This window comes from Channa argus, chromosome 24 (genome assembly GCF_033026475.1).
Source record: "Channa argus isolate prfri chromosome 24, Channa argus male v1.0, whole genome shotgun sequence".
Lineage (NCBI taxonomy): Eukaryota > Metazoa > Chordata > Actinopteri > Anabantiformes > Channidae > Channa > Channa argus.
The window spans coordinates 10,351,650-10,370,372 of NC_090220.1; the positions used below are offsets into that span (position 1 = coordinate 10,351,650).

Here is an 18,723-nt window from a genome sequence, read left to right on the forward strand (position 1 = left end):
TCCATCTCTGTAATATTCTGTAATTGGGACCTCCCCAAAACACCCAGGTCTTCATCTCTCTCTGATCACAGGATAAGTTAAATGAAAGGACATTTTCCCTCCACATTGTCATTAATAATAGAAATAAACAAGTTCACAGCAACAATCCCACGCAGTATCCTCTACTGTAGGTCTGCATGTTTCTTTGTTAAAGCAGGTTTATAGAAAGACCTCCAGACTGGTGTGAAATCCGGCTTCCATAATAAATTGAAAACCTAGAGTCCTCCTTGGGGTGTCACTGCATCCATTCAGTTTCTTTGGGTTTATGGCTTTTACCAACAACCTATATAGAGTCTTTCCTGGCGTCCTCTACAGAGGCACCTACAGGGTTGATGAAGTCTAATAAAGGACCAGAACAGTTTTTCATATCCAGAAAAAGTTCAGTCAGAAGATATGAATATTCGGCTGCAGAGAACCATTACAATAGACATATAATAACAAACACTCTTTTGCTTACTTTTCAGAGAACCGAAACGCAGCTTAAGAGAGAACCCCAATGGTATGCTACCTATACCGCACAGGCGCACGTGATGTTGGAGTGGGGAGCAGCAAAGAAGATCACAAAGGAGATAATTAAAATCTGGATAGGGCCAATATGGTATGTCAGCCACTTGGTAGCACCCAACCTCCACTTTGATGACTCCAGTTGTTCTGGTGTGATACAGTAGCTAGATGTTCAAAGGAGTGAGCATGATTGATCTGCTCTCAAACGGCTCAGATGTGCTCAATCCCATCAGAGCTGTGCTCATTAGGTTCAGGAGGGGAGTATATAAGGAGATATAAGGAAATTGTACAACTCTGTGAGACAACAGTCAACAGAAGCAACGAAGTTGGGGTTCAGTGTCTTGCTCAAGGACACTTCAACATGTAGGTGGAGAAGCCGGGGATCGAACCAACAACTGTGGGATTGATGGATGACCGCTCTACCCCTTGCCACACGAGAGAGACAGAGGCGAGACAAGCTAACAGAAGAGGTTGACAAGATACTCAAAACTGGTGGGTTCTCTCTTAAACCATAGATCCAGTCAGGGCAAAGTGGGAGGTCAGAAAGCACAGCTAACAACCTTGAAATAAGAAAGTCAGCTGAGAAAGCAAAACACTGATTCTCCCAAACCATATGAAAGATGAAGACAGCAAGGTCTTAGGTATTGAGTATCTGGTTGAGGAAGAAAAGCTCTTTATGCTGACCTCAAGCAACTGTTCAAAGAGGAAAGGTATGGACAGGCCAAGACCTGCAACGAGAAGGGGTAAGACACTAAATCCACTGACTATAAGAGACCTGTATAACCAAGTAGTGGGGCTCTATGACCCAATAGGTCTAACGACACCTGCCAAGCAGTATTTGTATTTGTCTGATCACAGATATGCACCGTCTGTCCTTCTGAATGAGGAACAAGACTGTTTCTATGTTTATGATGCTTCAAATGCTGTTTTCCTACATTTCGTTAGCTAAAACAGAATCCGATTAGTGGGCAAAATTAGGCCATTTTGTCAGAAACTGTTCTTCTGTTCATGATTTAAACTAACCTGAGACTGAATAAACTGTGATGTTTTAGGTGTCTGCCTGTGTTTACAGACATTTCTGTGTGAATCAACTTCAATATCAATTTTAATATTTCACAGTAAATGGGCATGAAGTTGTCCTAGTTATAAAGTAGATCACATTCTTAAACACTTGACATCACAGGGTGCCTTAATGTAACCTGTGATAATCTGTAAATACAAAATTTTAAAAAAAGGAAAAAGGAAAGAAAAAATTTTATGTGATTCATGCAGCTTTGAATATGTCGAAGAGGGTGATTCAGATTCATCATTTTCTATTGAGAAAAGCAGGATTTTGCATCATGTACTAAGTCTTAATTTAAATGTCAACGATGTTATATCATCTAAAAATTATTTTAAGTAAGATTTACTCTTTAAAACAAAAAGTCACTGATGGATTTACACCAGTTTTTCAAGTGTTAAGAAAAGCTGAAGTAATTGTGCCTAGTCAATATTTAAGCGATAATTACCAACCCACATTGTGGAGATTTGTACAGGATTAGCAAGCAGTAAACACAGCAATCCATCTGAGAGCTCTGGAAGTAGCATGTATAAAACCAAATTCACATTCCTTACATACGTGGACAGCCATTACTTGTTTTATAATGATAATTATAAAGTAATGATGAATATCTGGACGCGATTACATTACAATTTGCCCTACCTAAAGTAACTTCTTTAGGTCATATGATCACAGCTGAGTGCATAACCAGACAATCCATTCTCATCTCTTTAACCAAAAAACAAATGATGAGTTTCTTGGGTATGACATCATACTGAAAACAATGGATTCAAAATTGCCAAGACAAAAGGGCTCTTTGTTTTATTATTCCATGGAAAATAACTCTCAGCCTATGATAATTTAATTTGAGCACCATAAGCAGACTTCATATTAGTGTTAATCAATCCATATATCCAGATGAAAATAATCAGTTATTAAAGCTTCAAGCAAGCCTACAAGACATAAAGGCCTGGATGTCCCAGAGATTTTTTACTTTTAAACTCAGACAAAACTGAAGTCATAGTATTTGGGCCCAAAAATCTCAGAGATATGATGTCCAACCATATCGTTACTCTAGATGGCATAAGTCTGGCCTCCAGTACTACTGCAAGGAATCTTGGAGTTATTTTTGATCAGGATTTGTCCTTCAACTCACATATAAAACAAATCTCTAGAACAGCCTTCTTCCACCTACGGAACATTGCCAAAATTAGGAGCATCCTGTCTCAAAGGGATGCCGAAAAACTGGTCCATGCATTTGTTACCTCTAGGTTGGACTACTGTAATTCCCTACTTTCAGGATGCCCCAGTAACTCCCTAAAGAGCCTGCAATTAATCCAAAATGCTGCAGCAAGAGTGCTGACTGGAACTAGCAAGAGAGATCATATTTCACCTTCACTAGCTTCTCTCCATTGGCTTCCCATTAAATTTAGAATAGAATTTAAAACCCTGCTTCTTACATATAAAGCTCTGAATGGTCAGGCTCCATCATATATAGAAGACCTCATAGCACCATATCGTCCAAGTAGACCACTTCGCTCTTAGAATACAGGCCTACTTGTGGTTCCCAGAATTTCCAAAGGTAGAATGGCAGGTAGAGCCTTTAGCTATCAAGCTCCTCTCTCGTGGAACCAGCTCCCAGTTCAGATTCGGGAAGCAGACACCCTCTCTACTTTTAGGTCTAGGCTTAAAACCTTCCTCTTTAATAAAGCATATAGTTGGTTATATTTTTTGCTGCCATAGGCTTAGACTCCTGGGGGAACCACCCCCGATGCACTGAGCTCCTTTCCTCCTCTTGACCATCTCTCCTCTCCACTCACCCCACAATTGTTACCACTGTACGTCATTAACTCTGTGTGTTCTCTCTCGTAGTTGTCTTTGTCCTTCTCTGTCCCCCTCTCTCTGTCCCTTTCTGCAGGTGTCCCCCAGCTTTGAAGCTGCGTGTCTTCCAGCGTGCAGCTACTGGTCCTACCAATCGGCCCGATGTTTTGTTGTTGGTTTTTGTTGCTCTGTTCTTTTCTCTTTCCCCTCACCCCAACCGGTCACGGCAGATGGCTGTCCACCCTGAGCCTGGTTCTGCTGGAGGTTTCTTCCGTTAAAGGGAGTTTTTCCTCTCCACTGTTGCCTATGGCTTGCCTCAGGGGGAATTGTTGGGTTCTTTTTATACATCTTTATAATCTTGACTTTATTCTGTAAAGTGCCCTGAGATGGCTTTGTTGTGAATTGGTGCTATATAAATAAAGTTGAATTGAATTGAATCCATATGTTGTTTGTTAACAGGAGAAATAGCTGTATGACATCTGTTTTGTTGCAGCACCATGATGGCAGATAACAACGTATTTTTTACTTTTCAGCTATAAACTGGATCCTGTAGATCATGAAACCTGCAAGCTGTGACAGTTGCAGAGAAACCTGCTATGGCATCCAGAGAAAATGTTGATTAGACATATTTAACCGTTTTGGTTCCTTATGCAGTCGCTCTCATCTTCCAAAAGCAGAAATTCCTCACACCTTTCTACAGCGAGCCATCTGGCTAAGATACAATAAAGTGTACTTGACATGCCTAATGTAACAGTTATTGGATGTAATGTTCTTACCCCAGTTACATTATTATTTTTCCAAATGGTTCTGCATAATGTAATCCCACCACTGGAGAGAACCAAGAAGATTTTGCTGTTACATAAATCGATGTTTGAGGTTTGGCACTGAAGCATGAAGTTAACTGAAGACAAAAAAGTACCAATTCCAGATTCTACACACTTTTTTGAATTGTTCACAATTCTGGAAAACTCTAGGCACACAGAAAGGTCCAATCGGACAGCAAACCTAATCTTCAACATAAGAGTGCTGCTTTGCTGCCTAACACTGCCTAAAAACACTGTCTAACTTACAGCAGGAAACCGAAAATGGGTGCTGTAGCTAAGGAAACTCTGCACCAGGAAGAAATCTCTAGTTTGTACAAACACACTCACATGTTGAACAGACACATTAGTCTGATCATCACTCACTATTATGCTAGTTTTCTACTGCTGAAAAGAAAAAATAAATAAATAAATAAAAGGTAGGGGTTCCAAATTCCAAAATGACTGTTTATTGACAAATCCTGTTTTCTTAAACAGTTTCTTCCACACTTTGTAAAGTTGACACACAGGCTACACCATGTGTGGATGGGGGAAAGGGAGACTGTTGAACATTGGTTTGGCCATAAGCTTATATAATCTGCACAGAAATGTAAATCTTGCCTTATCTTTTCAACAATACAAATACAGCACATCCTACATCTGATAAACGATTTGACTGTGTGGTGATTGCCATCATTGAGGTGGTATCCAGTTGAGAGAAGAAATGTTATGTTGTCATCACTGAGATTAAAAATGAAAATGGTTTGTTACTATGAAGAAACAGGCCTCCCTTGTACCGAGGTCCTCCAAGTGTTTAATAAACATGAGAATGAATGAATGAATGAATGAATAAAATTTTGTTTAGGAAACCTTCAAATTTGGGAATAGGACATTTAGCAAATTACTGAAAAAATGACATTGCAGTATTCCCAGATGTTGTCTTCTGTCTTAAATACATCGGCAGGTGAAGGACGCAGTCCAAACTGGGGAAATTTCTACACAACCTTAAGCGTGGAGATTATGTTGCAGTGATTTGAGGAAAAAGGAGAGCTAGGAGGTGGAACAGGTACTTTTAAGTGATGCTCACAAACCACAGTGGTAAAAGTGGTGGAATGTCCCACCTGCAGTTGAGTGAATAAGTAAAATGCTCAGAGTGTTGATAGAATTCAACAATCATCTGTGCTTCAGTTGTGAGGGAGGGCGGCTGATTGAGTTTGCTCGTCCTCTGAGCTCAAGGAACTGATCACCATGTTTTTGGTGTGTGTTATCAGTATTTGTATGAAATGTATTGTGTGTAGTGTTTAATCGCATAGTCACCATGGTATGCCTTAATTAGCTATGTTCATTTAGAGTGATTTGTGTTTTGAGTCTACATGACACTACATATATTTTAAACTTATGTTAAGCCTGTAACATCTGTGTGGGATTGCCGGCCTACAATATAATTTTACATTGTATTTTTCTTTTAACTTTCTCTTTGTAAGGCTATAAACCTGTTTTGACTGTTTCAATCCTGTTTCGAGCCGTTTTGTTACTGAAGAAAGCTTCAATAAACAAGCCAAAAGCAGAAGAAAGTTATCCCTGCATCTCCTGTGGTTGGCTTGTGCCTCTTTCAACTTTGGGCAGTTGTTGAACCAGAAACCCCAAAAAACATGACAGATATTATTACTGGGCCTGCCAGGCACACAGTAAGTCTGAACAGTATGGATGACTAAATCCATCACCTCTTTCAGTCTGGAAGCCAGCACCTTAGACAAGAAGCAGATAGACTGGTCTCCAGTTTTTGAGCTACCACAAGTGTCTATTCTTTAAGTGATGACTGCCCTCCTACAGCTCAGTTTTAGAAGACCCTTCTCAAAGCTGACTCCAACAACCTCCAGTAGGTCATCGCCTAGGACAGACAAGGACTTGTAAAATTTGAAAGGGAGTCAATCAATTCCAGGAGCTCTGCTCTTCTGCAGATTCATCTGAGAAGCATACAGTTCAGGCAAAGACAGATTTTATGTTGGCTTCAGCACTGACGTGAAGTAAGCCAGCGTAAAAAGATTCACACGTCTGAACTATTTTTAAATTCACTCATGTAAAGGTTTTTTAGAAAAAAGCTAGCAGGAAGTTTTCCAAGATAGTCTTCTGTCTGGATCATGACAAGTCTGTCTGGATTCCCCCCCCCCCCCTTCAAAAAACCAACAAAAACAAAAAAAGCTGAGAGTGAGCATCCATCTGTGTGACATTCAGAAAATGTAACCAAAGAAGAGCTCCCTGTGCAGGCTGGCCAGAGCTGATTTTTTTTTTTTTTATTTGAAGGAATCCAAGAGCCGACAATTGTCTGTAGAATTTACCAAACTTTGTACTGTTGCAACTTCAGTCTCTAGACCATTTAAGGACCTGATAATGTCCCTTGTGACACTGCAAGTGTACTGTTGACACAGAAGTATTCAAAAACCTTTCTTAAATCTTTATCCTAAAGCATAGAAGTATTAAAATGCAAATATGCGCTGGATTGCAAAAACCTACAGGATTTTGTGACAGCTATTCAAGTGGTGCTTAAAACAGTAAAAATGATCTAATCTGCCCAAAGATAAAATGTTGTCTTTAGATGTGCCAATGTGCTTCAGTCAGCTGCCTGAATCTATGTGATAGGGCAGTATGAGGTTCCTGGTGGTTTCTGTCTAATCTGGGAATTACTGTAGTAGTAGTACAGTATAGTAGTGTAGTTAAAATCAACTCCTAAAAATAAGTACTCATCACGTATAATCTTTGATAGTATCACGTACTCAACACAATCAACCTTTCCACCCAATTTGTGGGTATACAGAAATGAATAAAATCCTTTTCACGTTTTTATACAGCTTTAAAAGACATTCCTTAAATAATTTCTTCTACCCTACATGAAGTGTAGAAAGCTTCTAGAAAACATGATACCAACTCCTGAACTACAGCTGGATTTATGGCTCAGAACATCTTCACTCCATTCTTTTCACCACTGGCTTTCTTGTCAGTGTCGCTGTGTGTTTCTTAAACCATAACTGTGTCTAACTGCTTAAGCTAAATTAGCTTAAAAAAAAAGTTGTGCCTCTTGTAAAGTCACACGTGGTGACAGATGAGATGAAGATAGAAACAACAAAAAAACACAAGCTGAAAGAGAAGTAGTGAAAAGAGAAACAATTTACACATCATCCTCAAGTTTTTTTTTATCAGTTCCCAGAGGCGATAAATTCCCTGATCCATAAGTCCTTCATCTCCTACAGTTCATCCAGAAAGTATTCACACGCTCACATTCAACTTTTTCCACATTTTGATATGTTACAGCCTTATTCCAAAATGGATTAAATTAATTATTTTACTTAAAGGTCTGCAAACAATAACCCATAATGACAATGTGTAAGGGTTTGTTTGCAAATGTATTAAAATTAAAAAACAAAAACAATGTATCAACAATGCAAGAATTCCACTAATCATCCTTGAGGTGTACAACTTGAGTCCACCTGTGGGAAATTCAGTTAATGGGACATGATTTGGAAAGGCATACAACTGTATATATAAGGTCCCACAGTTAATAATTCATGTCAGAGCACAAACCAAACCATGAATTCCAAGGAATTGTCTGTAGACCTCTGAGACAGAATTGTACTGATCAGCACAGACCCTCAAGAAGACTTGAGGCTGATATTGGTGCTAAAGGTGCTTCAAGGAAGTACTCAGCAAAGGCTGTCAAAACTTATGTCAATGTAATTTGTTTATTTTTTATTTTTTTAATAAATGTGATTTCAAACAAACTTCTTTGCCCTTAATGCTTCCTGGATTTTTCAGTTTCTGCGACGATTTTAACAGTTAATCTAATATCTTCGTACTCAATAAGATCCGGACATACTGACCCATTCTCATATTGAGCTGTCCATTTTTTTCTGTGTCATTTTTCTCAGCTGTTTGTGCCTGCCTGTCATCACTATGTTTTTTGTTTTTGTCTCAAGTGTATCAGTCTGCTTAGTGTCCTGTCTTTGCTCATGATTTATATTTTCAAGCAGCTTTCCTCAGCTAATGTTTTCAGGTGAATCACTGCTCTCCGCTATGGCTGTGACCGAGACAGTGCCATCAGCCGCAGCTTCACCCCAGGCCAAAGGAGCTTCACTAGTAAGTCAAATTCAACAACTGACTTTAAGTTGTTGCCTTGAACTTGCATATTTGATCTACATTCTGTACTGTTCATGAAACATCATGCCAATGCAGGTGATAAAACATGAATCCTCTTTGGTGTTACTTTATTGGGCATGTATATGGGCATTAAGCAAAAGTTAAAAAACTTCACCGACTTTTGTACTGGTAACAATAGAGCCATTCATCCGTGAAGCAGATTTTACACAGTCATAACACACTACCTCTTCAACCGCGATACTGCCCTCCACCATCAAGCCGCTGACAGGTGGCATGACATTCACTGCATTATGTGTCAGTTTCTCAAATCCGGCGCCAACATCCACGGCAGGCATAATGCCCAATCGAGCTGGTAGTCGTGCTACCAAACCAAACTAAATTCCCACCAGTGTATTTCACTGCACAATTGTACATGGTGCAAAGCAATTTACACCCAGTTTTGTATAAAAAATATCATGGACATTCAAGGTCTTTTGCACTATGTGGAGTATCAGGTTCCAGACTTCTCACGAAAATTGTGGTAATATACTGCATGATAGCAGTTCCATAACCCTGTAAATTATATACATTTCACAGAAATTTGATATTTCTTCTATTTTTGTAGTAAGTAGTAGACCTATCATTTGCCATGGTACGCAAGTTTAACTTTAATAAAGTATAACCACAGAAGGTTTTTGTTTGTATCATCTGCTCTTGCATGATGTTTAATGAACAGTACAGAATGTAGGTCAAATATGCAGAAAAGGTGCAACAATTGAATTGCAAAGCTGTTCAAAACTCACAGGAAATTGTTGAATTTTCTATACTTTTTGAAATTGCATCATCACAAAATCTTGATCAGCTTCTAAACCGGGGTATTTGCCTCCATTTTCATAGCCAAGGCTTTTCACTGTATTTTAGTGTTACAGGATGTCTAATAATAAATGGTGGGATAATTAAATTTAAATTAAATTAAATTAAAATTTTTGAAGATGATTTGTTAGGGATAGGGTTACATGCCTTTCTCTTGATACAGTTGAATTAAGTAGTGATTTCACAATACAATAGTTAGATAACAATGAAAGACTGCAAAATATTTGTGCAGTATTATTCAACTTTTTCTGGCACTGGTTTTATTTGTTATTATAAAAACATCCACATGAGCAGCCAGGTGCAAATAGGCCTGATATTTACTCTAAAATATGAATAAGGGCAAAGTTAAATAATTTGTTTAATTTATTTTCTCTAAAGGTTATCTACTTTGTAATTAAAGTAAAAACCCTAGTTACTGGTAATCCAGACTGATCCAGTTCAGCTCCTCTTACGCTGTAGCAAATAACACACGTATTTTAGAAAAATTTACTTTTGCAGACATCTGCTGATTTCAGTGTTATCTCGCTTGTGAAATTAAAACAAAGAGCAGATTAGCTCAAGTTAGTTTAATCAGCAGGGAAAAACTTCAGCACCCATCTGTTTGTTATTGTTCTCATGAGGTAAAATGCACCACCCTATAAGACTGGAAAATCAGGGTGGGCAGAGTCTTTCTGTAGGTTCTGTAGCTTGAGATGTACTTCTTGACAAAAAAAAACAGTTGAACAGTTGATCTCACATAAATTTTATAATTTCCCATTCAAGTTTTATTCCTATGTTTTTTATAATATCAATCAGATCGATGTATGGCTCTGAACAATGATCTTCAGTATTTATAACAAGTAACTGTTATGTTGCTATGTAGCTTAATGGATACAGTAATTATTTATAATAGACATACAATTGCATATAATTATATATAACATATATAATAACTATGTATACTGAGCAATCATGTAGCTGCAGGTGGAGAACACCAATTAAACTACAACTTACATCTTTTCTTCTGTCACCTAGGCACGATATGGTTTGTGAATAGGATGTACACAGGAACAGGTTGTTAACTCTATCTTTCTTATATTGTGAAGTGCAAGTTTAATGAGACCTGCACTGAATACTGCATTCAGTGCAGTGGACCTTCCCCACTTTTAAAAGTGGAACACTACACACTATATCTTTGTGAAGTTCAAAATGTAAAACAGTTAATGTGATTTTATATGATTTATTCTTCTCACCTAATATGTTGTTTGTAAAAAGTGCATTGTGAGTCTAACCTGAGAGGTGGCTAGCAGGTAGACTGGGCTTGGGGCTAGAGTCTGGTTTAGTTCACAGCTGAGCCCAAGGGACACAAGAATCTCTTTCAGCACCTCATAACGCAGTGCGTTGCTGACCTTCAGTTCATCAAAACATTCTGACATCAATTTCTCAGGTGCAATTTCAAGGTGGACCTGCAAACAGAAAAAATAAAGCATATCTAAAAAAACACAAGCAACAACTTAAGCCTAATCTAACATTTTCTAACCTACTAATATATCTAAAACAAATGTATTAATCAGGTTATCTAAAATATATATATATATATATTTATACAACAACTCTTGTACAGTGCGTGCGTACGGTGCAAGTCTTGACTTTTTTTGCAATTTTGTTGAGTCAATCTGTCTGCTAGATCTGTAAGCATACAAAAAGTAAATTATAATGATAGGATGTTTAAATGTGAATCTAATATATATGACTACTCATGATTAGTTCCAGTTGGTTGGTCTCGAAAAAGGTCAAATAATGTTTTAATTAGAAATGTGTTAACCAAAATCTTTTTGTGTGGGCACAAAACCTCTATTATCCTCTTGCCACCTTGTCTTTAAAAGGAAAAACACTGTCTTATTGCTACCCTTTTTTATCTCTGTCCCCGACTCACCCCAAGCAGTCAAGGGAGACAGCTGCCCATCCTGACCCAGATTCTGCTGATGGGTTCTTACACTGAAAGGAGTTTTTTTTCTACTGTCACCTAGTGCTGGGTCCTAACTATAAATCTATAAAGTCCTGACCTTACTTTGTAAAGTTTCTTGTTTAAATTGATTTGTATAATAACAGACTATATATCTAAGCTGGGTTTTGTTGCATCAGATTTTGCAGGTATGCCTACTAAAGTAGTCATTAAGTGTAAAATATACATATTTGAATCTTCAAAAATTGTAAACAATAGTTATTTTAAATGCTGCATTTATCTCTTTCCATGAGGTTTTTACCTGACAAAGAACAGCTTCCCCGCCATCCACTCCATGCATTACTCTGACAATAACCATATCTCTTTGATGAGTGACATCTCCTTTGAGTTCCCCCCAGAGCTCCACTTGCCCTCCACCCTTAGTATCTCTGATGTAAACTTTCCCACTCGCCAGCACATTTAGTTCCAGCTCTGTGCTGTCTTCCCTGGTGAAGCTAAGCCTGCTGACCAACCCTTTTTGCCCTTCTCGATCTTCCAGACAGAGCCCTGCAGGACATAGAGTGGAGGCAAGTCCCAAGACCCTGCCACCTAGGCTTAGGTAGGTGAGAAAGCAGGTCTGGAGCTGGGGGGTCAGAGTTTCTTCCTCTGCCACTACCAGAAGCCTTGTGTTGTCCATCCAGGGGTCAGAAAGAGCCTGCTGTGGCGTGAGGGGATAGATTATGTTGTCTTTCATGTTTATACACTCTGATAAAACCTGACAAACTGCCTGAAAACGCTTCTGGCAACCACCTGTGTATACCAGAACATTTGGCGGTTTACCATTAGAGCGAAAGCCTCCATTTTGTAAAAAAAACTCCTGCTCCTCATCATCATCATCATCCAGACTATCCAGCCCTACCAAGTAATCATCAGGAAGATCTGGAATATTCTCAGCTGAGGCATATTTAACAGAAGCAATGGTGCTGTTCTCCAGCTCCAAACACTCATAGCAGCTGGACAAGTGAAGGTGATGTCTATGGCCCTCCATGTGGTTATGACTTTCCAAGCAATGGTTTTGTAAGTCAACAGGTCCTAGGTCCTGAGCTTTGCAGAGTGCTTCTGAGCCTCCTTGTTGAGTAGTGAGTAGAAGACTCCCTCGGTGGAAGTGTTGGTGCTGGTGGTCAGTGAAAAGGTGATAAAGTAAAGGCTCAGTGCAACACTGGTCAGTATGGGTGCAACAGAGCAACTCTGATGTTAGAGTCTTTGGCCTCTTTGGACACTGCTTCTCCAGAAGCTTGTTGAGAAGGGAGTCTTGGAGGACAACAGCTATAGGAATGCATAAAACAGTACAAATGTCAGTCCAATCTGGTGACTTACAGTTAATAAATAATAAAACATTTTAGAACAAAAAAAAAGTATTTCCAAAAAGAAAATGCATTGTGAATGCTTCAGCGCTGAAATGATTTTTGATGCAATGCTGAAAAAAGCTGAACCGTAATTGCTTTATTATGTGTGTGTGTGTGTGTGTGTGTCTGCACATGCATTTGTTTGTCTCCACTGCTTATCTTGAGGGAGAAAAACAGTTCGGTAAAGGCTTCACCAAACACGATGATATATTCAGTAAAATGAAGGCATGGGGGTGATTTTAAAACAGCCCCCATTTGTGATTTGAGTAGAATTTCTGGACCTCCGTTATAATGGACTCCAATGGGAGTCAGACGGCACTCTCTCTGCTTCTGGCCACTTACAGAAAGAATCATAAGTCCTGTCACTATGAGAGTTACATACACACAATACACACTAACGAAAGTTCAAAAATCACCAAAAAGTTAACAAACGTTATGACAGGGAAGGCTAGAGAGTTAGTGGACATGATGCAGAGAAGGAAGGTGGATATATTGTGTGTCCAGGAGAACAGGTGGAAAGGTAGAAAGGCTAGAAGCTTAGGAGCAGGGTTAAAGTTGTTCTACCATGGTTCAGATTGGAAGAGAAATGGAGTAGCGGTTATCCTGAAAGAGGAGTTTGTGAGGAATGTTCTAGAGGTGAAAAGAATATCAGACAGGTTGATGACTCTAAAGCTGAAAATTGAAGACGTGATGTTCAATGTTGTTAGTGGTTATGCCCCACAAGTAGGGTGTGAGTTAGAAGAGAAGGAGAAATTCTGTAGTGAGTTAGATGAAGTGATTCAGAGCATCCCCAGAGGTGAGAGAGTGGTGATTGCTGCAGATGTCAATGGACATATAGGTCAAGGTAACAGAGGTGATGAGAATGCGATGGGCAGGTTTGGTCTTCAGGACAGGAACACAGACGGACAGATGGTGGTAGACTTTGCAAAGAGGATGGAAATGGCTGTAGTGAACACCTTCTTCCAGAAGAAGCAGGAACATAGGGTGACATATAAGAGCGGAGATAGAAGCAGGATGTTAGAAGCAAGATGAACGACATGTTGACATGTTGACGACATGACGTTGTAATCTGAAAGAGATCAGTGACTGATCAGGAAGAATGTTGTGTAGTTTTCAGGGAGGAGCTGAGACAGGCTCTCGGTGACTGGACCACTACAGCTAATGTGATCAGGGAGACAAGTAGAAGGATATCAGTGTGTCATCTTGAAAGAAAAAAAGCGTACAAGGAGACAAGAAGAGGTTGGACACTAAAGAGGGAGAGGTGGATTTGTACAGGTTGGCCAGACAAAGAGATAGAGATGGGAAGGATGTGCAGCAGGTTAGGGTGAATAAGATAAGGATGGAAATGTATTGACAGGTGCCAGGAGTGTGATGGGAAGGTATGGAAGTGTCTAGGAGAGGTGACAAGACAAGATCTTGGAGAGTGAGAAGATGCCCGAGGAATGGATGACAAGTGTACTGGTGCCCATTTTTAAGAATAAGGGAGATGTGCAGACCTCTGGCAATTACAGAGGAATAAAGCTGATGAGCCATACATTGAAGGTGTGGGAAAGAGTAGTGGAAGCTAGGCTAAGGGCAGAGGTGAGCATTTGTAAGCAGCAATATGGTTTCATGCCTAGAAAGAGTACAACAGATGCATTATTTGCTTTGAGGATGCTGATGGAGAAGTACAGAGAAGGTCATAGGGAGTTGCATTGTGTCTTCGTAGATTTAGAGAAAGCCTATGACAGGGTTCCAAGAGAGGAGCTGTTGTATCGCATGAGGAAGTCTGGATTGGCAGAAAGTATGTTTATGTGGTGCAGGACATGTATGAGAGCTGTAAGAACGTGGTGAGGTGTGCTGTAGGTGTGATCTACAGGTTAGACAGAAATCTCCTTGGACTATGATATTTGCAGATGACATTGTGATTTGTAGTGAGAGCAGGGAGCAGGTGGAGGCAAATCTAGAGAGGAGGTGGCCTGCTCTGGAAAACAGAGGAATGAAGGTTAGCCCCAGCAAGACAGAATACGTGTGTGTCAGTGAGAGGGACCCAGGTGGAACGGTATTTACAGGGAGCAGAGGTGGAAGAAGATGCAGGAATTTAAGTACTTAGCCTCTCTTCTAAATCTCTGTTAGTAAATGATAAGGAATTATTTTGTCTTACTGAAACTTGGTTACAGCAGGAAGAATATGTCAGTCTAAATGAGTCAACCCCCCCAAGTCATATTAATTATCATGTTCCTAGAAGCACAGGCCGAGGTGTAGGAGTAGCAGCAATCTTTCACTCAAACTTACCAAGACCTAAACATAGTCATAACTTATTTGAGAGCCTTACTCTTAGCCTTTCACACCTAAACTGGAAAACTCAAAAAAACACTATTATTTGATTGTGTCCACCATCCTCCAGTCCCATATTTTTGGATTGAATTTTCTGTCCTTTTGTCTGATTTAGTGCTTAGTACAGATAAAGTCATTATGGTGGGTGACTTTAACATTCATGTAGATGCTGACAGTACCTGCCTCAGCACTTTGTTTAATTCATTATTAGACTTAATTGGTTTTTCCCAATGTAAATAATGTATGTATGTAAATGTAAATAAACCCACTCACCGTTTTAGTCACAGCCTGGCTACGGTCCTATTCAGACCGTAGCCAGGCTGACTAAGAGCCATAGTTCTGCTGAGCCTAGTATTCCCTAAGCTCTAAGCAGTAATGACTTCATGACTTTAATAGAATGAATAGAATTGTAGCTATTAGAGAAAGAATTCACCAGATCCTCCCCCAAAATATTACAGATAGAACTTCATGTACAACATTGCTAGAATCATCAATAAGGCCCCAATCCCTCTTAGACTGCGTTTTTACCCATAGATCTCACTGAGCTAAATTCAATTATTACATCATCTAAACCATGTGTCAAATTTAAGGCCCGCAACATCATTATCTGTGAGAGTTGAAAAGGTCTGATTATCTTATAATAAATAAGTCAAAAGGTTCATTGACAATAATCTACATTTCCCATAATGCATGCCAATCATGTTACCCATGAAGTGACGGCATCCCACCACTATATTGCAGTGGTTCCATCAGTGCCATTTTCCGAATTAAGGAATACAAATAATGATTCAAACATGTCAGGGAAAAGGAAAATTGATGCAGACGGAAGGCTGTTTCAAGAAAGATGGGAAGGTGAATATATGTTTGTGCTTCAAGGAGAAAACCCGGTATGTCTTTTGTGTTGAGGCAGTGGCAGTTGTCAAAGAGTACAATCTACGTCAGCATTTTGACAAACACGGAGCTAAGTATGCCAAAGTGAGCCTTCAAGACAAACAAAAAATGGTGCAGGAATTAAAAGGCAAATTGCAATCTCAGCAGGATGTGTTCAAGAGAACCAAAAGTAAAAACAATGTGACAGATACAGTCTTTTGAAAATGTAAGTTTATCAAGAAACACCAATGTGGACCGAGTTAAGGAGCTAGCAGGAAACCTGGCAACAAAGCTGGCCGAAGACACATGCAGCTACATAGCTTTTTCATTAGCTCTTGATGAAAGCACAGACAACATAGATACAGCGCAGCTATCCATTTTTATTAGAGGCGTCAAGTCGGACCTTTCTGTCACTGAGGAGCTCTTTGATGTAGCTGCCATGCATGGAATCACAACAGGACGGGATGTATTTGATGCGGTGGAGAAGTCCGTAAGTAAAAATGCATTGCCCTGGGAAAAGTTGTTGGGATTAACCACAGACAGTGCACCTACAATGTGTGGAGGAAAAGCGGGCTTTGTTTGACTAATGAAGGAGAAAATGCAAAATAATGCATTTTTTTAATGCAAACATTATGCAAATATATATGTAATATTTTTAAATTGAATAATAAAAATCCAGAGTTATTTAACATTAAGGAGTAGTTGCATTTTTTTTTTTACATTGCATTTAGTTAAATTTAGCTACATTTATACTCGCTCAAAGTTACATCTGGCCCTTTGAGGGCAACCATTATGCTGATGTGGCCCTCGGTGTAAATTAGTTTGACACACCTGATCTAAACCAACAACCTGTCTGCTAGACCCTATTCCAACTAAACTACTCAAGGAAGCTTTACCATTAATAGATATGTTCGTATTAGATGTCGTCAATCTATCTACAAACAGGCTACAGAATGTACCACAGGCCTATTAGGTAGCTGTAATTAAACCCCTACTTAAAAAACCCTGTCTTCACCCAGGTGTTTTAGCCAATTACAGACCAATATCTAATCTCCCCTTTATTTTTAAGATCCTTGAAAAAGTAGTCGCAAAACAATTATGTGACCACTTTTACATGGTTTGATGAAATTTGCAAATTATTGCATTCTGTTTTTATTTACGTTTACACATCCTCCCAACTTTTTTGGGGGGGTTGGGGAATTGGGGTTGTACTATTCGTTTATTATTGAGGTCAAAGTGGTTAGTGAAATCGTACAGGAGTACATTATAGTGGTAATTCTAATATCAAATAGAGGAGATAAGGTCAACTCACATAAAGACAAAAAAGCTCTTTACAAAACAGAGAGTGTTCCAGCAGATTGCGACTGCACACCGATTAATTCTTCTCTATCTATACACGTAAAAGTCGCAGACCTATGCATAGAAGGGAATTATGGGTAACCATAGGTCGTAGTGGCTCGCAGAGGCCTCGACGTGCACACCTCCCAAATCATCGAAGATGTGCAACAACCACACTGATTGGATAGACGAAATGGGAATAGGACTGGAAAGAAAAATAACGGAAAAGTAGAACAAAAAAGGTATATCTCGTTATATACTGTACGTTGTCTACTCAAAGCCCTTTATTCAGTCTTTATTGCATTCATTTCGTTTTCACTGTGTTTTGACGTGTATTTAAACTTATGACTTTTTTTACAAAAAGGATAAGAACAGGCTGGATTTGATACTATGCTTCGCATGGGACACAAACTATTTGGTCAATTAAATTTAAATAATTTGACAATTTACCATTTAGCCATTTAAATGACCACTCCTGAAATCTCTGAAAATATTCATCGGTTTATTCAATAACAACAAATGACAGGACATTTTAGTTCACTATGTCTATCAAATACTGCAACAGTCTGAATAATGTTCATCAGGTCCATTTTATCGTTTTGTAAATCACACGCATTTCATTTTTGTTTCCTGATTGTTTTTTCATTTTTAGCAAATTGAGTTTTTTTTAACACAATAATGCTCTCTTTTGGACATAGTCTGCCATGCAAGTATAAAAGAAACGTGTGAATGAATCTGAGCGTAGGTCCGCGTCAACGTTTACGTGTATTGATAGAGATGTATATTTCATACTTAAGCGGAAGGAAAGACGCAGGGGATTAGTGAACATCAGACACTATCCAGGATGAAATAAAATATATTAGGAATCAGAAAGATGGGCCAAAGTGATAATGAACAGAGGATGAAGAGCTATAAGTACAAGATCAAGGTGTCTACCATACCAGGCATGACTCCAAGTGCAGTTTAATATTTTGTATTCTAATACAAATATATAATAATTTTCCAAATCCATGTTTTTTGTTTTTGTTGTTTTTTTCAATAGGGCTTAATTTTCCATTAAAGACAAGTATGATTAGCTATCAAGCAAGTAAAAAATCTCTGTTAAAGTGTGTTGTCAGTAAAAATCAGGCCATGTGGACACAGCCGCCATGCCTTGCAACAGCTGAGCAGTTTGCTCTGCAAAAAAGTGTTTACGGTCATAATGCTACAGTATGGTTGCAACACAGCAGGACATTTACAGATGATTTAAATAATTAAGGAAGAGGGCCTCTACTCTCAATCTTGTGACATACTTGTCAGCTCTCTTGCAGCTGTAATGTCACAGACACCTAATTATCATCAGAGAAACTGAGCTACAGGCTACATTTGTTTGACCATGTTAAGACTACAAATTTAACCGTTGACTATATTAATGATAACATACAGTCATGTTTGAAAGTTGGTATGCCTCTTTTATTTTATATTTTATTTTATTTTTTATTTTTATTTTTTTGTGTAAAGATAATACCAAAATCATGTTATCATAGTAGGTCTTATTCAAGGGCTTTAAGCTTGTACCTTGAGGGGTCACTACAGCGGAACACATTTGATTTGAAATGGATTTTTACTCAAGATACCCTTCCTGCTGCAACCCTCCCCCATTTTGTATGGGTTCAGAAACTT

At 38.9% G+C, this 18,723-nt stretch overlaps 1 protein-coding gene across 2 annotated transcripts in view; it reads right to left on the reverse strand.

Annotated features, from left to right (window-relative positions):
- hlcs (holocarboxylase synthetase (biotin-(proprionyl-CoA-carboxylase (ATP-hydrolysing)) ligase)) overlaps window positions 1–18,723 on the reverse strand; it is a 43,842-nt gene that overhangs the window by 19,242 nt on the left and 5,877 nt on the right. For both annotated transcript variants that reach the window (XM_067494861.1, XM_067494862.1), the window contains exons 4-5: window positions 11,454–12,457; window positions 10,479–10,652 (exon numbers count right to left, since the gene is read on the reverse strand). In XM_067494861.1, the coding sequence (XP_067350962.1) occupies window positions 10,479–10,652; window positions 11,454–12,457 (1,178 nt within the window). The remainder of the gene's footprint in view (window positions 1–10,478; window positions 10,653–11,453; window positions 12,458–18,723) is intronic.